Source organism: Salvelinus namaycush, chromosome 31, assembly GCF_016432855.1.
Source record: "Salvelinus namaycush isolate Seneca chromosome 31, SaNama_1.0, whole genome shotgun sequence".
Classification (NCBI taxonomy): domain Eukaryota; kingdom Metazoa; phylum Chordata; class Actinopteri; order Salmoniformes; family Salmonidae; genus Salvelinus; species Salvelinus namaycush.
This window is the reverse complement of record NC_052337.1, coordinates 16143682-16166495: the sequence shown is the minus strand read 5'-3', so window position 1 is coordinate 16166495 and position 22814 is coordinate 16143682. Positions and strand designations below refer to the sequence as shown.

The window sequence follows — 22814 nt, the reverse complement described above, 5'->3', positions numbered from 1 at the left end:
ACCATGTCACAGTACTGTAAGAGCACCATGTCACAGTACTGTAAGAGGAGCATGTCACAGTACTGTAAGAGGAGCATGTCACAGTACTGTAAGAGGAGCATGTCACAGTACTGTAAGAGGAGCATGTCACAGTACTGTAAGAGCACCATGTCACAGTACTGTAAGAGCACCATGTCACAGTACTGTAAGAGGAGCATGTCACAGTACTGTAAGAGGAGCATGTCACAGTACTGTAAGAGGAGCATGTCACAGTACTGTAAGAGGAGCATGTCACAGTACTGTAAGAGCACCATGTCACAGTACTGTAAGAGCAGCATGTCACAGTACTGTAAGAGCAGCATGTCACAGTACTGTAAGAGCACCATGTCACAGTACTGTAAGAGCACCATGTCACAGTACTGTAAGAGCAGCATGTCACAGTACTGTAAGAGCAGCATGTCACAGTACTGTAAGAGCACCATGTCACAGTACTGTAAGAGCAGCATGTCACAGTACTGTAAGAGCACCATGTCACAGTACTGTAAGAGGAGCATGTCACAGTACTGTAAGAGCAGCATGTCACAGTACTGTAAGAGGAGCATGTCACAGTACTGTAAGAGCACCATGTCACAGTACTGTAAGAGAAGCATGTCACAGTACTGTAAGAGGAGCATGTCACAGTACTGTAAGAGGAGCATGTCACAGTACTGTAAGAGCAGCATGTCACAGTACTGTAAGAGCATCATGTCACAGTACTGTAAGAGCACCATGTCACAGTACTGTAAGAGGAGCATGTCACAGTACTGTAAGAGGAGCATGTCACAGTACTGTAAGAGGAGCATGTCACAGTACTGTAAGAGCAGCATGTCACAGTACTGTAAGAGCAGCATGTCACAGTACTGTAAGAGCACCATGTCACAGTACTGTATGAGGAGCATGTCACAGTACTGTAAGAGGAGCATGTCACAGTACTGTAAGAGGAGCATGTCACAGTACTGTAAGAGCAGCATGTCACAGTACTGTAAGAGGAGCATGTCACAGTACTGTAAGAGCACCATGTCACAGTACTGTAAGAGCACCATGTCACAGTACTGTAAGAGGAGCATGTCACAGTACTGTAAGAGGAGCATGTCACAGTACTGTAAGAGCACCATGTCACAGTACTGTAAGAGCAGCATGTCACAGTACTGTAAGAGCAGCATGTCACAGTACTGTAAGAGCAGCATGTCACAGTACTGTAAGAGGAGCATGTCACAGTACTGTAAGAGCAGCATGTCACAGTACTGTAAGAGCACCATGTCACAGTACTGTAAGAGCACCATGTCACAGTACTGTAAGAGGAGCATGTCACAGTACTGTAAGAGGAGCATGTCACAGTACTGTAAGAGCACCATGTCACAGTACTGTAAGAGCACCATGTCACAGTACTGTAAGAGCAGCATGTCACAGTACTGTAAGAGGAGCATGTCACAGTACTGTAAGAGGAGCATGTCACAGTACTGTAAGAGCACCATGTCACAGTACTGTAAGAGCACCATGTCACAGTACTGTAAGAGGAGCATGTCACAGTACTGTAAGAGCACCATGTCACAGTACTGTAAGAGCACCATGTCACAGTACTGTAAGAGCAGCATGTCACAGTACTGTAAGAGCAGCATGTCACACTACTGTAAGAGCACCATGTCACAGTACTGTAAGAGCAGCATGTCACAGTACTGTAAGAGGAGCATGTCACAGTACTGTAAGAGGAGCATGTCACAGTACTGTAAGAGCACCATGTCACAGTACTGTAAGAGCACCATGTCACAGTACTGTAAGAGGAGCATGTCACAGTACTGTAAGAGCACCATGTCACAGTACTGTAAGAGCACCATGTCACAGTACTGTAAGAGCAGCATGTCACAGTACTGTAAGAGCAGCATGTCACACTACTGTAAGAGCACCATGTCACAGTACTGTAAGAGGAGCATGTCACAGTACTGTAAGAGGAGCATGTCACAGTACTGTAAGAGGAGCATGTCACAGTACTGTAAGAGCAGCATGTCACAGTACTGTAAGAGCACCATGTCACAGTACTGTAAGAGGAGCATGTCACAGTACTGTAAGAGGAGCATGTCACAGTACTGTAAGAGCACCATGTCACAGTACTGTAAGAGCACCATGTCACAGTACTGTAAGAGCACCATGTCACAGTACTGTAAGAGCACCATGTCACAGTACTGTAAGAGGAGCATGTCACAGTACTGTAAGAGCAGCATGTCACAGTACTGTAAGAGCAGCATGTCACAGTACTGTAAGAGCAGCATGTCACAGTACTGTAAGAGCACCATGTCACAGTACTGTAAGAGGAGCATGTCACAGTACTGTAAGAGGAGCATGTCACAGTACTGTAAGAGGAGCATGTCACAGTACTGTAAGAGGAGCATGTCACAGTACTGTAAGAGCACCATGTCACAGTACTGTAAGAGCACCATGTCACAGTACTGTAAGAGCACCATGTCACAGTACTGTAAGAGCACCATGTCACAGTACTGTAAGAGCACCATGTCACAGTACTGTAAGAGCACCATGTCACAGTACTGTAAGAGGAGCATGTCACAGTACTGTAAGAGGAGCATGTCACAGTACTGTAAGAGCACCATGTCACAGTACTGTAAGAGCACCATGTCACAGTACTGTAAGAGGAGCATGTCACAGTACTGTAAGAGGAGCATGTCACAGTACTGTAAGAGCACCATGTCACAGTACTGTAAGAGCACCATGTCACAGTACTGTAAGAGGAGCATGTCACAGTACTGTAAGAGCACCATGTCACAGTACTGTAAGAGCACCATGTCACAGTACTGTAAGAGCAGCATGTCACAGTACTGTAAGAGCAGCATGTCACACTACTGTAAGAGCACCATGTCACAGTACTGTAAGAGGAGCATGTCACAGTACTGTAAGAGGAGCATGTCACAGTACTGTAAGAGCAGCATGTCACAGTACTGTAAGAGCACCATGTCACAGTACTGTAAGAGGAGCATGTCACAGTACTGTAAGAGGAGCATGTCACAGTACTGTAAGAGCACCATGTCACAGTACTGTAAGAGCACCATGTCACAGTACTGTAAGAGCACCATGTCACAGTACTGTAAGAGCACCATGTCACAGTACTGTAAGAGGAGCATGTCACAGTACTGTAAGAGCAGCATGTCACAGTACTGTAAGAGCAGCATGTCACAGTACTGTAAGAGCAGCATGTCACAGTACTGTAAGAGCACCATGTCACAGTACTGTAAGAGCACCATGTCACCGTACTGTAAGAGGAGCATGTCACAGTACTGTAAGAGCAGCATGTCACAGTACTGTAAGAGCAGCATGTCACAGTACTGTAAGAGCAGCATGTCACAGTACTGTAAGAGCAGCATGTCACAGTACTGTAAGAGGAGCATGTCACAGTACTGTAAGAGGAGCATGTCACAGTACTGTAAGAGGAGCATGTCACAGTACTGTAAGAGCAGCATGTCACAGTACTGTAAGAGGAGCATGTCACAGTACTGTAAGAGGAGCATGTCACAGTACTGTAAGAGCAGCATGTCACAGTACTGTAAGAGCACCATGTCACAGTACTGTAAGAGCAGCATGTCACAGTACTGTAAGAGCAGCATGTCACAGTACTGTAAGAGGAGCATGTCACAGTACTGTAAGAGCACCATGTCACAGTACTATAAGAGCACCATGTCACAGTACTGCAAGAGGAGCATGTCACAGTACTGTAAGAGGAGCATGTCACAGTACTGTAAGAGGAGCATGTCACAGTACTGTAAGAGGAGCATGTCACAGTACTGTAAGAGGAGCATGTCACAGTACTGTAAGAGCACCATGTCACAGTACTGTAAGAGCACCATGTCACAGTACTGTAAGAGCACCATGTCACAGTACTGTAAGAGCACCATGTCACAGTACTGTAAGAGCACCATGTCACAGTACTGTAAGAGCACCATGTCACAGTACTGTAAGAGGAGCATGTCACAGTACTGTAAGAGGAGCATGTCACAGTACTGTAAGAGCACCATGTCACAGTACTGTAAGAGCACCATGTCACAGTACTGTAAGAGCACCATGTCACAGTACTGTAAGAGGAGCATGTCACAGTACTGTAAGAGGAGCATGTCACAGTACTGTAAGAGCAGCATGTCACAGTACTGTCTTGTTGTCTCCAGCTCCCAGTCTGCAGAACCGGAGGTACTCCTCTGTAGCCAGGATCCACTCTATGACCATAGAGGCCCCCATCACCAAGGTACAGTACACACACACACACACATCACCAATTGCCAACCGTGCCAATTTATCATCCAAACACCGGCTTCTCAGGCATTATCACGTAAATCTGATTGTAGTGCCATTCTTCCATCTAATTCTCTAATGAGAGTTCTGGGATAAGGCTATAACTGAAATCCTCCCCAGAGTCTAGTCTTCTTCTTGGCTTTATGATGTTCCTTTATACTCTGACTAGCTGCTTTATCTATTTGGCCCCAGACAGGATTTCTATGGCATCACATGCAGAGCTCCCTGACACTGGCTCAAAGAAAGACACTTTTTGTCTGAAGAGGGACATGTCCCTTAGGCGCGCGTGTGTGTGTGTGTGTGTGTGTGTGTGTGTGTGTGTGTGTGTGTGTGTGTGTGTGTGTGTGTGTGTGTGTGTGTGTGTGTGTGTGTGTGTGTGTGTGTGTGTGTGTGTGTGTGTGTGTGTGTGTGTGTGTGTGTGCGTGCGTGCGTGCGCGCGCGCGCGCGCGCGCGTGCGTCTTTTATGTTCCTAAATCTATTGTATATTTGAGGGTTGGATTTTGATCTCTAACACAGGATGGTAAGGATGCTAGGGAGAATTGTCATGCACGGAGAAACAGCTGTGCTAATAGCGCTCTATCTATTCATACGGCAGAACGTACAGCCAGTGAGACAGACCTGCACACCATAGAGATAGAATTATATTTCTATGCTGTCCACATTGCGCAGCGCCTCAGACTTATTTGCATAAGACAACACATGGCCAATGATATGTTGAAAGAACACTTGGCCCCTAAGCCCTTTATCGAGTGGCCACTTGGCGATGTGTTTGATAGGGACCACTCGAGTCTGCCATTGTTTTGGGCAAAATGAGAATTGATATGATGCGCACAATATTCCAAAATGAAAACCCAATGGCGAGCCTCATGTGTCCAGCGGCGACTCGTTTTGAACATGATTCACTATGAACATTGCCAGACAGACGCACACTCTGATAATAGATAGTGAGAAAGTTGTCCAAACAAAATGTCACTGAAGCACTTTGCCACTCGCCAGTGACTATGCTGTTTTAGCTAACGTGGCCTACCTGCTCAATGTGCCTGCTAGCTACTAGCAAGCTTCATTGACAAACACAGAGATGGAACTAGCTAGTGATTTTGGGTACTAATCAACAGAGTGTATGTTGTGTTTTATTTACAATAGTTTGACAGTTTGCTGAAGTTGTAGACATGTTCTCAGAAATTAGTCCCGAGCGTAGCAGCAGCTCAGCTGATTCTGCAGCACTGCCAGAATGAATGCAAAAATGTTACTTGAGAAATACTGCACCAAACCCAAACCCCTTAGTAAAATTGCTTGACTAAGACCTCCTCAGCAAAAACTTCTAAATTAATTACAGATTACTTGATTTATCTATGACTATTTTGAGGGTGAAATGTTGCTACCGTGATTCAAGGGGGACAAACAACATAACACACCCACATCAAACCACACCCCCAAGACCCAAATCTGTTTTTTTTCTTAATGGGCAGCAGAAAAACACGTGGAATCGCAGAGTTCAGCCCCCCTTTAAATAGAATGTAACTGTATGCTCTATCTCTCTCCGCCTTCCTCCATCTCCAGGTGATCAACATCATCAACGCGGCCCAGGAGTCCAGTCCGGTTTCGGTAGCAGAGGCACTGGACCGGGTCCTGGAGATCCTGAGGACCACAGAGCTCTACTCTCCTCAGCTGGCCTCCAAAGAAGACGACCCACACACCAACGACCTCGTCGGGGGGCTCATGAGTGTGAGTCAGAGGCTACACACGCATACACGCACACACCCAACAAACACACATACTCATACACACACACACATACACACACGCACACACACTCCTTCACAGGCCCTATTTAATCAAAGTCTAGAACCAGTTTTTAGGATACTCCCCTTCACCCACACACCAACGACCTCATAGGGGGGCTCATGAGGGGCTACACACACACACACACACACACACACACACACACACACACACACACACACACACACACACACACACACACACACACACACACACACACACACACACATACCCCTCCTCTCCCCTCTCCTCCTCTCCCCTCCCATCTCCTCCTCTCCTCTTCTCTTCTCTCAAAACACTCAAACACGAGAGTTCCTGAGTTATGTGGGATGTCTCGTTGTATGAATTATAATGCTGATGTCATTGTATAATGTGAAATATGTTGTTATTAGCCAGATTGAGATAAACCAAAAGGGTATTTTTTAAATGTTTTTTCACAGCATGGATGAAGAGAGTGCTTTGCTGTCTTTTTCCTTCTGCAGGATGGCTTACGGAGACTGTCTGGGAACGAGTATGTCTTCTCCAAAAGTACCTTTCCAAGTAAGCATCAGTCTGTTTCATGACATCAATATTATCTTTATTCATTATCTTACCAGAATACTACTGCTACTACTTAGGTCACATGACCCTAATTACAACACATACTGAGTTGAATTATGTTTTCAATTGTGTTATAGCACGTTTTAGTGGTATATTTGTGTAATATTTCATCTAATTAAATTACACTGGGAACTTAACGCACTCATTCGCATTACACATAATTGGGGGCTTATGGAGTTTTGATGAAACCATTACTTTTCATGTATGGATCTCTGTCTGTCTGAAGAGTGATAGAAAATGTCTCAGAACATTTAATCAGTTGGAGTCTACAAGTGCATCCATCGGCAGTCATTGCGTGATCCCCTTGTATTTGTTCAAGTCATGATGAATCATGGACGAAACAGAGAGAGATAAATGAGAGGTTGTTCGGGGCGGTAATGACATATGATATTGACATGTAGTTAATGACAAACTGTATACAGAAGTAATGGATGTACTTATTCTTTCTGAGAAGTGGAAGGGTACTGCTGAGAAGTGGAAGGGTACTGCTGAGAAGTGGAAGGGTACTGCTGAGAAGTGGAAGGGTACTGCTGAGAAGTAGAAGGGTACTGCTGAGAAGTGGAAGGGTACTGCTGAGAAGTGGAGGGTACTGCTGAGAAGTAGAAGGGTACTACTGAGAAGTAGAAGGGTACTGCTGAGAAGTAGAAGGGTACTGCTGAGAAGTGGAAGGGTACTGCTGAGAAGTGGAAGGGTACTGCTGAGAAGTGGAAGGGTACTGCTGAGAAGTAGAAGGGTACTGCTGAGAAGTGGAAGGGTACTGCTGAGAAGTAGAAGGGTACTGCTGAGAAGTGGAAGGGTACTGCTGAGAAGTGGAAGGGTACTGCTGAGAAGTAGAAGGGTACTGCTGAGAAGTAGAAGTATACTGCTGAGAAGTGGAAGGGTACTGCTGAGAAGTGGAAGGGTACTGCTGAGAAGTGGAAGGGTACTGCTGAGAAGTGGAAGGGTACTGCTGAGAAGTAGAAGGGTACTGCTGAGAAGTGGAAGGGTACTGCTGAGAAGTGGAAGGGTACTGCTGAGAAGTGGAAGGGTACTGCTGAGAAGTAGAAGGGTACTGCTGAGAAGTGGAAGGGTACTGCTGAGAAGTGGAAGGGTACTGCTGAGAAGTGGAAGGGTACTGCTGAGAAGTGGAAGGGTACTGCTGAGAAGTGGAAGGGTACTGCTGAGAAGTAGAAGGGTACTACTGAGAAGTGGAAGGGTACTGCTGAGAAGTGGAAGGGTACTGCTGAGAAGTGGAAGGGTACTGCTGAGAAGTGGAAGGGTACTGCTGGGAAGTAGAAGGGTACTACTGAGAAGTGGAAGGGTACTGCTGAGAAGTGGAAGGGTACTACTGAGAAGTGGAAGGCTACTGCTGAGAAGTGGAAGGGTACTGCTGAGAAGTAGAAGGGTACTGCTGAGAAGTGGAAGGGTACTACTGAGAAGTGGAAGGGTACTGCTGAGAAGTGGAAGGGTACTGCTGAGAAGTGGAAGGGTACTGCTGAGAAGTGGAAGGGTACTACTGAGAAGTGGAAGGGTACTACTGAGAAGTGGAAGGGTACTACTGAGAAGTGGAAGGGTACTGCTGAGAAGTGGAAGGGTACTGCTGAGAAGTGGAAGGGTACTGCTGAGAAGTAGAAGGGTACTACTGAGAAGTAGAAGGGTACTGCTGAGAAGTGGAAGGGTACTGCTGAGAAGTGGAGGGTACTGCTGAGAAGTAGAAGGGTACTGCTGAGAAGTGGAGGGTACTGCTGAGAAGTAGAAGGGTACTACTGAGAAGTGGAAGGGTACTGCTGAGAAGTGGAGGGTACTGCTGAGAAGTAGAAGGGTACTACTGAGAAGTAGAAGGGTACTGCTGAGAAGTAGAAGGGTACTGCTGAGAAGTGGAAGGGTACTGCTGAGAAGTGGAAGGGTACTGCTGAGAAGTAGAAGGGTACTGCTGAGAAGTAGAAGGGTACTGCTGAGAAGTGGAAGGGTACTGCTGAGAAGAAGAAGGGTACTGCTGAGAAGTGGAAGGGTACTGCTGAGAAGTGGAAGGGTACTGCTGAGAAGTGGAAGGGTACTGCTGAGAAGTGGAAGGGTACTGCTGAGAAGTGCTGAATACATTGTCCTCAGTGCAGCCCCCTCAAATCTAATTGTATTTGTTACATGCTTTGTAAACAACAGGTGTAGACTAACAGTGAAATGCTCACTCTCCTGATAGTCTGTAGGACGCAGCATGTGGTTTTTTTAGTAGACCTGAGAGGCTGAGCCTGAAGTGAGTTTAGGTGAACAGGATTCTGAACCCACTTGTCAAGCTACCTTACCTTCTCTGACCATAGAATTAGGAATTTAAAGTAATTTAATATGATCTCTATGTATCTCACACTCTACCACAAGGACCATGTTTGCAGTCGCAAGGAAAGAAGCAAATAGTAGTGTTGCTGACAGACTTTCACATGCTGTTCCTAACTGAAGTGTATAGACTTTCACATGCTGTTCCTAACTGAAGTGTATAGACTTTCACATGCTGTTCCTAACTGAAGTGTATAGACTTTCACATGCTGTTCCTAACTGAAGTGTATAGACTTTCACATGCTGTTCCTAACTGAAGTGTATAGACTTTCACATGCTGTTCCTAACTAAAGTGTATAGACTTTCACATGCTGTTCCTAACTGAAGTGTATAGACTTTCACATGCTGTTCCTAACTGAAGTGTACAGACTTTCACATGCTGTTCCTGACTGAAGTGTATAGACTTTCACATGCTGTTCCTAACTGAAGTGTATAGACTTTCACATGCTGTTCCTAACTGAAGTGTATAGACTGTCACATGCTGTTCCTAACTAAAGTGTATAGACTTTCACATGCTGTTCCTAACTAAAGTGTATAGACTTTCACATGCTGTTCCTAACTGAAGTGTATAGACTTTCACATGCTGTTCCTAACTGAAGTGTATAGACTTTCACATGCTGTTCCAAACTGAAGTGTATAGACTTTCACATGCTGTTCCTAACTGAAGTGTATAGACTTTCACATGCTGTTCCTAACTAAAGTGTATAGACTTTCACATGCTGTTCCTAACTGAAGTGTATAGACTTTCACATGCTGTTCCAAACTGAAGTGTATAGACTTTCACATGCTGTTCCTAACTGAAGTGTATAGACTTTCACATGCTGTTCCTAACTGAAGTGTATAGACTTTCACATGCTGTTCCTAACTGAAGTGTATAGACTTTCACATGCTGTTCCTAACTGAAGTGTATAGACTTTCACATGCTGTTCCTAACTGAAGTGTATAGACTTTCACATGCTGTTCCTAACTGAAGTGTATAGACTTTCACATGCTGTTCCTAACTGAAGTGTATAGACTTTCACATGCTGTTCCTAACTGAAGTGTATAGACTTTCACATGCTGTTCCTAACTAAAGTGTATAGACTTTCACATGCTGTTCCTAACTGAAGTGTATAGACTTTCACATGCTGTTCCTAACTGAAGTGTATAGACTTTCACATGCTGTTCCTAACTGAAGTGTATAGACTTTCACATGCTGTTCCTAACTAAAGTGTATAGACTTTCACATGCTGTTCCTAACTGAAGTGTATAGACTTTCACATGCTGTTCCTAACTGAAGTGTATAGACTTTCACATGCTGTTCCTAACTGAAGTGTATAGACTTTCACATGCTGTTCCTAACTAAAGTGTATAGACTTTCACATGCTGTTCCACACTGAAGTGTATAGACTTTCACATGCTGTTCCTAACTGAAGTGTATAGACTTTCACATGCTGTTCCTAACTGAAGTGTATAGACTTTCACAATCTGTTCCTAACTGAAGTGTATAGACTTTCACATGCTGTTCCTAACTGAAGTGTATAGACTGTCACATGCTGTTCCTAACTGAAGTGTATAGACTTTCACATGCTGTTCCTAACTGAAGTGTATAGACTTTCACATGCTGTTCCTAACTGAAGTGTATAGACTTTCACATGCTGTTCCTAACTGAAGTGTACAGACTTTCACATGCTGTTCCTAACTGAAGTGTATAGACTGTCACATGCTGTTCCTAACTGAAGTGTATAGACTTTCACATGCTTTTCCTAACTGAAGTGTATAGACTTTCACATGCTGTTCCTAACTGAAGTGTATAGACTGTCACATGCTGTTCCTAACTGAAGTGTATAGACTTTCACATGCTGTTCCAAACTGAAGTGTATAGACTTTCACATGCTGTTCCTAACTGAAGTGTATAGACTTTCACATGCTGTTCCTAACTGAAGTGTATAGACTTTCACATGCTGTTCCTAACTGAAGTGTATAGACTTTCACATGCTGTTCCTAACTGAAGTGTATAGACTTTCACATGCTGTTCCTAACTGAAGTGTATAGACTTTCACATGCTGTTCCTAACTGAAGTGTATAGACTTTCACATGCTGTTCCTAACTAAAGTGTATAGACTTTCACATGCTGTTCCTAACTGAAGTGTATAGACTTTCACATGCTGTTCCTAACTAAAGTGTATAGACTTTCACATGCTGTTCCTAACTGAAGTGTATAGACTTTCACATGCTGTTCCTAACTGAAGTGTATAGACTTTCACATGCTGTTCCTAACTGAAGTGTATAGACTTTCACATGCTGTTCCTAACTAAAGTGTATAGACTTTCACAATCTGTTCCTAACTGAAGTGTATAGACTTTCACATGCTGTTCCTAACTGAAGTGTATAGACTGTCACATGCTGTTCCTAACTGAAGTGTATAGACTTTCACATGCTGTTCCTAACTGAAGTGTATAGACTTTCACATGCTGTTCCTAACTGAAGTGTATAGACTTTCACATGCTGTTCCTAACTGAAGTGTACAGACTTTCACATGCTGTTCCTAACTGAAGTGTATAGACTGTCACATGCTGTTCCTAACTGAAGTGTATAGACTTTCACATGCTGTTCCTAACTGAAGTGTATAGACTTTCACATGCTGTTCCTAACTGAAGTGTATAGACTGTCACATGCTGTTCCTAACTGAAGTGTATAGACTTTCACATGCTGTTCCAAACTGAAGTGTATAGACTTTCACATGCTGTTCCTAACTGAAGTGTATAGACTTTCACATGCTGTTCCTAACTGAAGTGTATAGACTTTCACATGCTGTTCCTAACTGAAGTGTATAGACTGTCACATGCTGTTCCTAACTGAAGTGTATAGACTTTCACATGCTGTTCCTAACTGAAGTGTATAGACTTTCACATGCTGTTCCTAACTGAAGTGTATAGACTTTCACATGCTGTTCCTAACTAATGGGTATAGACTTTCACATGCTGTTCCTAACTAAAGTGTATAGACTTCCACATGCTGTTCCTAACTGAAGTGTATAGACTTCCACATGCTGTTCCTAACTGAAGTGTATAGACTTTCACATGCTGTTCCTAACTGAAGTGTATAGACTTCCACATGCTGTTCCTAACTAAAGTATATAGACTTTCACATGCTGTTCCTAACTAAAGTGTATAGACTTTCACATGCTGTTCCTAACTGAAGTGTATAGACTTCCACATGCTGTTCCTAACTGAAGTGTACAGACTGTCACATGCTGTTCCTAACTGAAGTGTATAGACTTTCACATGCTGTTCCTAACTGAAGTGTATAGACTGTCACATGCTGTTCCTAACTGAAGTGTATAGACTTTCACATGCTGTTCCTAACTGAAGTGTACAGACTTTCACATGCTGTTCCTAACTGAAGTGTATAGACTTTCACATGCTGTTCCTAACTGAAGTGTATAGACTTTCACATGCTGTTCCTAACTAAAGTGTATAGACTTTCACATGCTGTTCCTAACTGAAGTGTATAGACTTTCACATGCTGTTCCTAACTGAAGTGTATAGACTTTCACATGCTGTTCCTAACTGAAGTGTATAGACTTTCACATGCTGTTCCTAACTGAAGTGTATAGACTTTCACATGCTGTTCCTAACTAAAGTGTATAGACTTTCACATGCTGTTCCTAACTGAAGTGTATAGACTTTCACATGCTGTTCCTAACTGAAGTGTATAGACTTTCACATGCTGTTCCTAACTGAAGTGTATAGACTTTCACATGCTGTTCCTAACTGAAGTGTATAGACTTCCACATGCTGTTCCTAACTGAAGTGTATAGACTTTCACATGCTGTTCCTAACTAAAGTGTATAGACTTTCACATGCTGTTCCTAACTGAAGTGTATAGACTTTCACATGCTGTTCCTAACTGAAGTGTATAGACTTCCACATGCTGTTCCTAACTGAAGTGTATAGACTGTCACATGCTGTTCCTAACTAAAGTGTATAGACTTCCACATGCTGTTCCTAACTGAAGTGTATAGACTTTCACATGCTGTTCCTAACTGAAGTGTATAGACTTCCACATGCTGTTCCTAACTAAAGTGTATAGACTTTCACATGCTGTTCCTAACTAAAGTGTATAGACTTCCACATGCTGTTCCTAACTAAAGTGTATAGACTTTCACATGCTGTTCCTAACTGAAGTGTATAGACTTCCACATGCTGTTCCTAACTGAAGTGTATTTTTTCACTGCTGCTACTCGCTGTTTATTATCTATGCATAGTCGCTTTTCTTAACTCTATTTATTGAACTGCATTGTTGGTTGAGGGCTTGTAAGTAAGCATTTCACGGTAAGGTCTACACCTGTTGTATTCGGCGCATGTGACAAATACAATTTGAAGTGTATGGACTTTCACATGTTGTTCCTAACTGAAGTATGTGTGTCCAGCGAATATAAACACACATAAAACCACTTCAAATGGAAACAGCTGTGTCCGCGTTTGTGTGTGTGGTGACAAACAAGAGCACAGTTATGGGCCTTAAGATCACGTTCTTACAGAACAACACTATAGTGGGCAGATCTTAGTGAATCACTAGAAGTTACTAGCAGGTGAGGGCATATCCAGCCAAAAGCCCAAACAAGCTCCAGCTAGCCGTTTTTTCAATCTGTGCGTGTTTGTGTGTCTCCAGATATGAGTCAGCTGGTCATCCCAGTAACGCTGAATGACATCCCTCCGGCCATCGCTGAGATGCTGGACGACGAGGACCAATGGGACTTTAACATCCTAGAGCTGGAGGCTGCCACCTGTAAGAGGTATGGAGGCAGAGGGAGGAGAGGGAGAGGGGGGTGGCGAGAGAGAAGGAAAGAGAGAGAGGACAGGAGCTGGAGGCTGCCACCTGTATGAGGTATGGAGGGAGAGGGAGGAGAGGGAGAGGGGGGTGGAGAGAGCGAGAGGACAGGAGCTGGACAGTTGAGGGAAGTGGTGATGAGTAAGAGAAGGATAGGTTGTTCGGGGGTTAAGGGAAATGGAAGATAGAGGTTACTATACACTCAGTGTACAAAACATTATGAACACCTGCTCTTTCCATGACATACACTGACCAGGTGAAAGCTATGATCCCTTATGGATGTCACCTGTTAAATCCACTCTAATCAGTGTAAATGAAGGGGAGGAGACAGGTTAAAGAAGGATTTCTTAGTCTTGAGACAATTGAGACATGGATTGTGTATGTGTGCCATTCAGAGGGTGAATGGCCACGACAAAATATTTAAGTGCCTTTGAACAGGGTATGGTGGTAGGTGCCATTTTGTGTTAGTAACTGCAGAGCTGCTGGAGTTTTTCATGCAACTCAATATTAGGAAGGTGTTCGTAATGTTTGGTGTATTCAGTGTACACCAATACAGAAGGGAAAGAACATCCTCCTTCTATCACTCATCTACCTCCCTGTCCTCTCTCTGTCATCCCCACAGACCTCTGACCTACCTGGGCTTGAAGATCTTTGCACGCTTCAGTGTGTGTGAGTTCCTGAGCTGCAGTGAGGCTACGCTACGCTGCTGGCTGCAGGTCATAGAGGCTAACTACCACGCCTCCAACTCCTACCACAACTCCACCCACGCCGCTGACGTCCTACACGCTACTGCCTACTTCCTACGCAAGGAGAAGGTCAAGGTATACCAAACACACATACCAGCATACACACACACACACACACACACACACACACACACACACACACACACACACACACACACACACACACACACACACACACACACACACATACACACACACAACTCCTACCACAACCCCACACCAACCCGAAGAAGACCTTCTGGTTGGACAATTGTTGGATATGCGTACACCACTTATGAACACAAATGAAATTACTAAATTACAATATTTTGCCTGCCATATCAATGTGCTGATTGATTGATAAGTTGATCTACTACGTAATTCACTGTGAAGGGGTTTCAATAGTGTGTGTGTGTGTGTGTGTGTGTGTGTGTGTGTGTGTGTGTGTGTGTGTGTGTGTGTGTGTGTGTGTGTGTGTGTGTGTGTGTGTGTGTGTGTGTGTGTGTGTGTGTGTGTGTGAGGAGAGTAGAGTATCAGTTTTCTTTGCTTGGCAGGAGGTGAATGTATGTCAGTGACCAGTGAGAGTTGGAATGGGGATGTTTTTATAGCTTCGGTCTTGTTCTCATATTTGACTCAGTCAATAAGTGTTTTGCATTGAGATCCTCATACTTTCCCTCTCTTTTCTCCCTGCTTCTCCCCTCCAATAAATATCTCCTCTCCTTGTCATAAAGTGAACATTTGCTAGTGATTATTATTATTACTTGTGCTTGCATGGCGTGCATTATTTGGTATTATTCATTTGTTGAGTATGAGGTTAAGCTGAGAGTGTCCAAGTTGTGCGCTACTGGTACGAAATCAGGTGCAGGAGAGCAGTGAGTTGTGATCAGGCGCACTTTTATTTGGCAACAGCACAAAAGACAGACGCAACTGCGTCCAAAATCCTCCAGCCACAGGTAAAAGTCAATAAGCGCGAAAACACTCACAAATATACAAATGTATGACAAATACATACAACGGGTCAAAATACGATACCCGGGGGGAAAACCAGTCTGGCGCATCACACTAAACACGTAACAAAACAATTTCACACAAAGACATGGGGGGGAACAGAGGAATAAATACATGCAGTGTGATTAGGGAATGCAAACCAGATGTGCAGGGAACAAGACAAAACAAATGGAACAATGAGAAAATGGACTGGCGATGGCTAGAAAGCCGGTGACGTCGACCGCCGAACGCCGCCCGAACAAGGAGAGGAGCCGACTTCGGCGGAAGTCGTGACAGAGAGAGACTAGGCAGTATTTATATTTTATGCACAATTTCAACAACAAAAAACTGGTCTAAAAGTCTAACTCCCAAAAGTATTTTGCTGTCTCAGTCCCATCACTGATTCATAGGTGCATATGATTTTCTATTAAGAGAAACTGTAGATTGTAAAAGTGGTAGGAAACTGAGCTCCCTACTACATTTTTTCTATTATCTGTGCTTCTGTGGAAGTTTGACACTGATGTCACTTCCTGATTGCTATATGTCCCCCGGGGCTCATGGGAGTTTTAGTTTACTAACACTACTTCCTGGTTGTGTCGTGTTCTCAGGGCAGTCTGGACCAGCTGGACGAAGTGGCTGCACTGATCGCGGCGACGGTCCATGATGTGGACCACCCAGGGAGGACCAACAGCTTCCTGTGTAATGCAGGAAGTGAGCTGGCCATCCTGTATAACGACACTGCAGTGTTGGAGAGTCACCATGCCGCCCTCGCATTCCAACTCACCGTCAGGGATATCAAGAGCAACATCTTCAAAAACATCGACAGGTACAGTCAGGAGAGAGTCTAGGAGAGAAAATAATGGTTTCCACCTGGAGCTTTGAGTGCTTGCTAGCCTGGTCCCAGGTCTGTTTGTGCACAGACCGATCTGGTGTGCTTGTTAAAATAATGAATTAACATGCCTTCCTCTAAGCCATCAGAGAGACCACATAACCACTGGCGACAGATATGGAGCATGTTGGGTTATTACCCTGGAACATATCATGTGATGTGATTAACTTCTAGGTTTTTATGGACCTAGAACTTCTTGGAAAACAGTGAGGACAGTTGACTATCCTGGTCCTGTAAGTTCCTCTCTGTGTGTTTATATTAGGACTCAGTTCAGGACGTTGAGGCAGGCAATCATAGACATGGTGCTGGCTACAGAGATGACCCGTCATTTTGAACACGTCAACAAGTTTGCCAACAGCATCAACAAACCAATGGCTGCCATCGAGGAGTCCAGTTCAAATGTAAGACACAGCACCTTGTCTGTGTATATGTATATGTGTGTGTGTTTGTGTGTGTGTGCTAGCGTCCATGTGCATGTGTAGTTTATTATTACATAATAAAGATGGTTGTTAACATTAGCCAATTGAGTGGGAACAGGAGAGATAGAAACAGTTTTAGTTCTTAAATACAGTATATTCAATGAGCATTAATGAGAAAATAGGAATAAAAGGCTAAATATTTTGACATTCAACAATGGAGAGTTCTAGTGGAAAATACTCTATTCAGAGCATGTGACTCCAGTTTGAAGCCCCTATCTGAGATTTGCAATCATTGGCCTCGTGGGCAGCAGCCTGTCTAGCCGCTGTGTGTGTGTGTGTGTGTGTGTGTGTGTGTGTGTGTGTGTGTGTGTGTGTGTGTGTGTGTGTGTGTGTGTGTGTGTGTGTGTGTGTGTGTGTGTGTTTCTGACTGATTGTGTGTGCATCGAAACGTGTGTGTGTGTGTGTGTGTCTTTGACCTTGTGTGTGTGTGTTTCTCTGTAACAGAGTGAAGGCAGTGACAGCGAGGGTCCAGCCAGCATCAGGAACAGCCCAGAGAACCGGCTGCTGATCAAGAGGATGATGATAAAGTGTGCTGATGTGGCCAACCCCTGTAGACCTCTGGAGCTCTGCATAGAATGGGCCGGACGCATCTCTGAGGAGTACTTTTCCCAGGTGAGCGGGCTGACAGGGATGGAAGGAGGAAGAGAGGGCTGCTGGAGGAGTGGATGGCTATATGTTAAATGTGGGATTAAAGGTTAACAGGGCAGAAGGTAAAGGAATGGAGAGGGGGAAGGGGACAGCGAGGGGTTAGAATGAGGAATGGGGAGTGTGTCATTGCAGCTCAGACTGTTCTGGTGCTATAGGAGTTTGCAGCTGGCAATCCTGACCTTAACAACTGCCTACTCAGCTACATTATATGTGCAAAAGTATGTAGACACCCCTTCACATTAGTGGATTCGGCTGAAAGGTGTATAAAATCGAGCACACAGCCATGCAATCCGTAGACAAACATTTGCAGAAGAACGGCCTTACTGAAGAGCTCAGTAACTTTCAACATGGCACCGTCATAGGATGCCACCTTTCCAGCAAGTCAGTTCGTCAAATTTCTGCCCTGCTTTCTGCCCCGGTCAACTGTAAGTGCTGTTATTGTGAATTGGAAACGTCTTGGAGCAACAACGGCTCAGCCGTGAAGTGGTAGGCCACACAAGCTCACAGAACGGGACCGCCGAGAACTGAAGTGTATAGCTCATAAAAATTGTCTGCCCTCGGTTGCAACACTCACTACCGAGTTCCAAACTGCCTCTGGAAACATTGTAAGCAAAATAACTGTTCGTTGGGAGCTTCATGAAATGGGTTTCCATGGCCGAGCAGCCGCACACAAGCCTAAGATCACTATGCGCAATGCCATACGCTGGCTGGAGTGGTGTAAAGCTCGCCATCATTGGACTCTGGAGCAGTAGAAACACGTTCTCTGGAGTGATGAATCAAGCTTCACCATCTGGCAGTCTGACGGATGAATCTGGGTTTGGCGGATGCCAGGAGAACGCTGCCTGCCCGAATGCATAGTGCCAACTGTAAAGTTTGTTGGAGGAGGAATAATGGTCTGGGGTTGTTTTTCATGGTTTGGGCTAGGCCCCTTAGTTCCAGTGAAGGGAAATCTTAACGCTACAGCATACAATGACATTCTAAACGATTCTGTGCTTCCAACTTTGTGGCAACAGTTTGGGGAAGGCCCTTTCCTGTTTCAGCATGACAATGCCCCTGTGCACATAGCAAGGTCCATACAGAAATGGTTTGTCGAGATAAGTGTGGAAGAACTTGACTGCCCTGCACAGAGCCCTGACCTCAACCCCATTGAACACCTTTGGGATGAATTGGAACGCAGACTGCAAGCCAGGCCTAATTGCCCAACATCAGTGCCCGATCTCACTGATGTTCTTGTAGCTGAATGAAAGTCCCCGCAGCAATGTTCCAACATCTAGTGGAAAGCCTTCCCAGAAGAGTGGAGGCTGTTATAGAAGCAAAGAGGGGACCAACTCCATATTAATTCCCATGATTTTGTAATGAATAGTTTGACGAACAGGTGTCCACAAACTTTTGGTCATGTAGTGTATCCATGTACACCTATAAATCTGCTCTCTCTCTCTCTCTCTCTCTCTCTCTCTTTGTCTCTCTCTCTTTGTCTCTCTCTCTCTCTCTCTCTCTCTCTCTCTCTCTCTCTCTCTCTCTCTCTCTCTCTCTCTCTCTCTCTCTTGTCTTTCTTCCTCTCTGTCTGACCTTGTGGCACTATCTTTTGGCATCCAGGAAATGCATGTGTGTTGTGAGTATGTACATATTGTAAATACTATAGTGTGTGTGTGTGTGTGTGTGTGGGGGGGGGGGGGGGGGGGGGGGGGGGGGGCGTGTGTGAATCTATGTGTGTGTGTGTGTGTGTGTTAACCTGTGTGTGTGTGTGTGTGTGTGTGTGTGTGTGTGTGTGTGTGTGTGTGTGTGTGTGTGTGTGTGTGTGTGTGTGTGTGTGTGTGTGTGTTAACCTGTGTGAATCTATGTGTGTTTCAGACTGATGAGGAGAAGAGAGAGGCTCTACCGGTGGTCATGCCTGTATTTGACAGGAACACCTGCAGTATCCCCAAGTCTCAGATCTCCTTCATAGATTACTTCATCACAGACATGTTTGACGCCTGGGATGGTAAGAACACACACACGGTGCCGAGGTTAGAAGGGCACAGGGGATCCACTGGGAGGTGGAGGGAACACGGATCCCAGGCCTCTCCTCCTCTCTTCTACTTCCTCCATCCCTGTAAAGGAGGTAGAGCCTCCCTTTTCCCGTCACAGTAGAGCACAGTAGCCCAAAGGAAATAGAGAGGGAGGGAGAAGTGAGGGGAGCCAAACGAAGGGGTGAAGAGGAGGGAGGGAGGATAGGATATAATAACTCCCATCTCCCCGTTCCCATGAAATGAACCCTGATCTCTGGGGTGTTGCTGGGGGTTACCCCCCCAGAGAAGAGAATACATGTGTTTACAGTGAACAAAGCTGGTGATGTCACGGAAAATTCCCAGAGGCCACTGGGAAAGGGTGGAGGGGCAGGGGTGGGGGTGGGTATCCGGGGGGGCGGAGGGGTTAAGTCGAGATGCACTGAAGCAGAACCTACTGTACACACACACAAAAGCACACACATTCAGATGCAAAAGTGCACACAGAAGCACAAAGATGCACACACACACAAGCATAACGCACAAACACACTCACACAGCAGGTTTTAATTCGCCAGGGTCAAGGCTGGGTTGTTGTCGGGTGGTTGTCAGGTCAGGCTCAGACAGAGGGGCAACCAATGAGTTGGAAACTAGGAAGTAAACAACACCCACACAAACACAAACTGCTTGAGACCTAATTGCCCTAGCTGTCATTTCCTTGTGTGGAAACTACCGCTGGCTCATGTGTTTGTGTGCATGCAGATGTGTGTTAACCTCACACTCTCCTCTGTCCCCCAGCCTTCGCCAGTCTACCTGGCCTCATGGAGCATCTGTCAGAGAACTACAAGTACTGGAAGGGTCTGGACGACATGAAGTGCAAGAGCCTGCGTCCGCCTTCTCCTCCGTGACACCTCCATCCCTCCCTCTCTCCCTTCATCCCTCCATCCATCCCTCCCTCTCTCAGGGCAGGGGGAGACAGCGAATGTAGCCCAGCACTGGAATTAAGCCCCTCCCACTGTGATTCTACCCAGCTCCACACACATTGGACTGTACTACAGTCTGCAGACCTTAGAGCCTGCAAACCTCAGTCTGTAGCTTGGAGCCCTGAGAAGAAACTAGGGGACTGTCATACTGGCTGACATAATGACACCCTATCCCCTATGTAGTGGACTACTTCTGACCAGAGCCCCAACCCAAACACATTTCCCATCTTTGGTTATCTGATGTTGCCTCAAACTACAAAAACAGATTTCATACAGAGAATCATTATGATGCCCCTTGCCAAATTTAGCATGGGGGGGCTCTGGTCAAACATAGTGCACTACATGGGGAATAGGGTAACATTTTAGATGTTGGGCCCCTAATTGGACTCTACAGTCCTCCTTACCATCTGTCCCGGCCTTAGGGGTAAGGACCAACCAATCAGTCCCAGCCTGAGGGGTGAGGACCAACCAATCGGTCCCAGCCTGAGGGATGAGGACCAACCAATCGGTCCCAGCCTGAGGGATGAGGACCAACCAATCAGTCCCAGCCTGAGGGGTGAGGACCAACCAATCAGTCCCAGCCTGAGAGGTGAGGACCAACCAATCAGTCCCAGCCTGAGAGGTGAGGACCAACCAATCAGTCCAAGCCTGAGGGGTGACACCAACCAATCAGTCCCAGCCTGAGAGGTGAGGACCAACCAATCAGTCCAAGCCTGAGGGGTGACACCAACCAATCAGTCCCATCCTGAGGGGTGACACCAACCAATCAGTCCCAGCCTGAGAGGTGAGGACCAACCAATCAGTCCCAGCCTGAGGGGTGAGGACCAACATGCTACAAACCAACCAACTGCACTTTAGCAGCTCAAAGTCACTCTCAAAATCTTTTATTTTTCCTGTCTGTTTTTCTGCTCTCTTCTCTCAGAAAAGAGTCTGCTGTTTCTTCTCATACTGTACCTTTCTGTCTCTCTACTGTAGTATGTAGTACTGCTGAGATGGGTACCAAAGCTTCATTATACTGTAACTTCTACAGCTAAAAGAGGAGAGATCACGGAATGATTACAGAACTAAAGCATGTAGAGAGAAATCAGTCCACTCCAGCACATGTACACTGTACTCACTCTTCCAACCAAACAGACAACTGTAAATTGTAACTCCGCTTAACTTGTTCTCTCACCAGCTGAAAGTATTAAGTAATATTGAGCTCTGATAAGCCCTGTCAGGCAGAATCATACAGTGTGTGTGTGTGTGTGTGTGTGTGTGTGTGCATGCGTGTGTGCGTGTTTGTGTGTGTTTGGCAGCAGCCCCAGTGCAGTAAGAGGTCTGTGTTCGCTCCATACCTAGGAGGTTTGTAGAGCCCAGCTGAACTGACTGCTGTAATATCTCTCTCTATGGGGGAGAACCAGAGCTCTGTGCAGAGAGCCATGCCTCACATGCAGCTAGCTCACCATCAGGCTCCCCTCTGGGGCTAGAACCAGCGCTCACTCAGCCCCCTCTGGAACTCTGCTCCACATGGCTCTTAAAAGAGAACTATCCTGTCAACACTGGGGCTTAGTGGAAACAGTATTAGAACAGAATTACAACACTATTAGCGACAAGTGGGAGAAAATAGCACTATATTAAGTACTGTTGATCTTCACTTATAAACCAAATAAGTTGTGAATTATCTGACCTACAGGAGGCTAAGTGTAATATTTATGACAGCTTGCATTGAAGCTAATCATAATTCATTACTTACAAAAGGTCATAAAGTTCCAGTGCATCCATTTAAATATCAGGCACATGTTTTATTTATGTATTTTATTTAACCTTTATTTAACTAGGCACATTGATGTGGACACATACTGTAGATAATTGTAATCTCCAAATATGAAGGAAACGAATTATAGTATCGCAACATGAGAGCAGTGGCTAAGCAAGTTAATATTCCAAGCACAACCAACCCATTGATTTCTAACATTCCAGTTATTCTCTGGTGTGCAGTGCAGTTGTACGTAGGAGTACATTTTATTTTCCAACTGCTTTTTGTCCCTCCTGTGTCCCCATAGCGTGTTGCTGGTCCGTTATGATGTAGCATGGCAGTGTGGTCTGAGCAGAGAGCCACCTCACAGCAGCCTGATGAAACCACCATGGGAGAGACACAGCATGAAAGACTTGGATGGCCCTGGCTCAAACTATTCCCTATGTAGTGCACTACTTTTGGGGCAGAGATGTATGTGGTGAGAGACACCGGCACACTTAGCTTTTGGGGCTTACACAGTTGCGTCTTAAATGCACCTATTACCTATAAAGTGCAGTACAGAATGGTA

At 45.1% G+C, this 22814-nt stretch overlaps 1 protein-coding gene across 1 annotated transcript in view; it reads left to right on the top strand.

Moving 5' to 3' along the window:
* The window catches only part of LOC120026234 (high affinity cAMP-specific and IBMX-insensitive 3',5'-cyclic phosphodiesterase 8B-like), a 75758-nt gene extending 54566 nt beyond the window's left edge, over positions 1-21192 (top strand). Inside the window, exons 13-23 of the mRNA XM_038971058.1 lie at positions 4185-4261; positions 5869-6033; positions 6573-6630; positions 13654-13777; positions 14435-14633; positions 16133-16350; positions 16676-16801; positions 17339-17504; positions 19392-19521; positions 20324-20429; positions 20931-21192. Of these exons, the coding sequence (XP_038826986.1) occupies positions 4185-4261; positions 5869-6033; positions 6573-6630; positions 13654-13777; positions 14435-14633; positions 16133-16350; positions 16676-16801; positions 17339-17504; positions 19392-19521; positions 20324-20429; positions 20931-21192 (1631 nt within the window). The remainder of the gene's footprint in view (positions 1-4184; positions 4262-5868; positions 6034-6572; positions 6631-13653; positions 13778-14434; positions 14634-16132; positions 16351-16675; positions 16802-17338; positions 17505-19391; positions 19522-20323; positions 20430-20930) is intronic.
* The last annotated feature ends 1622 nt before the right edge of the window (positions 21193-22814 follow it).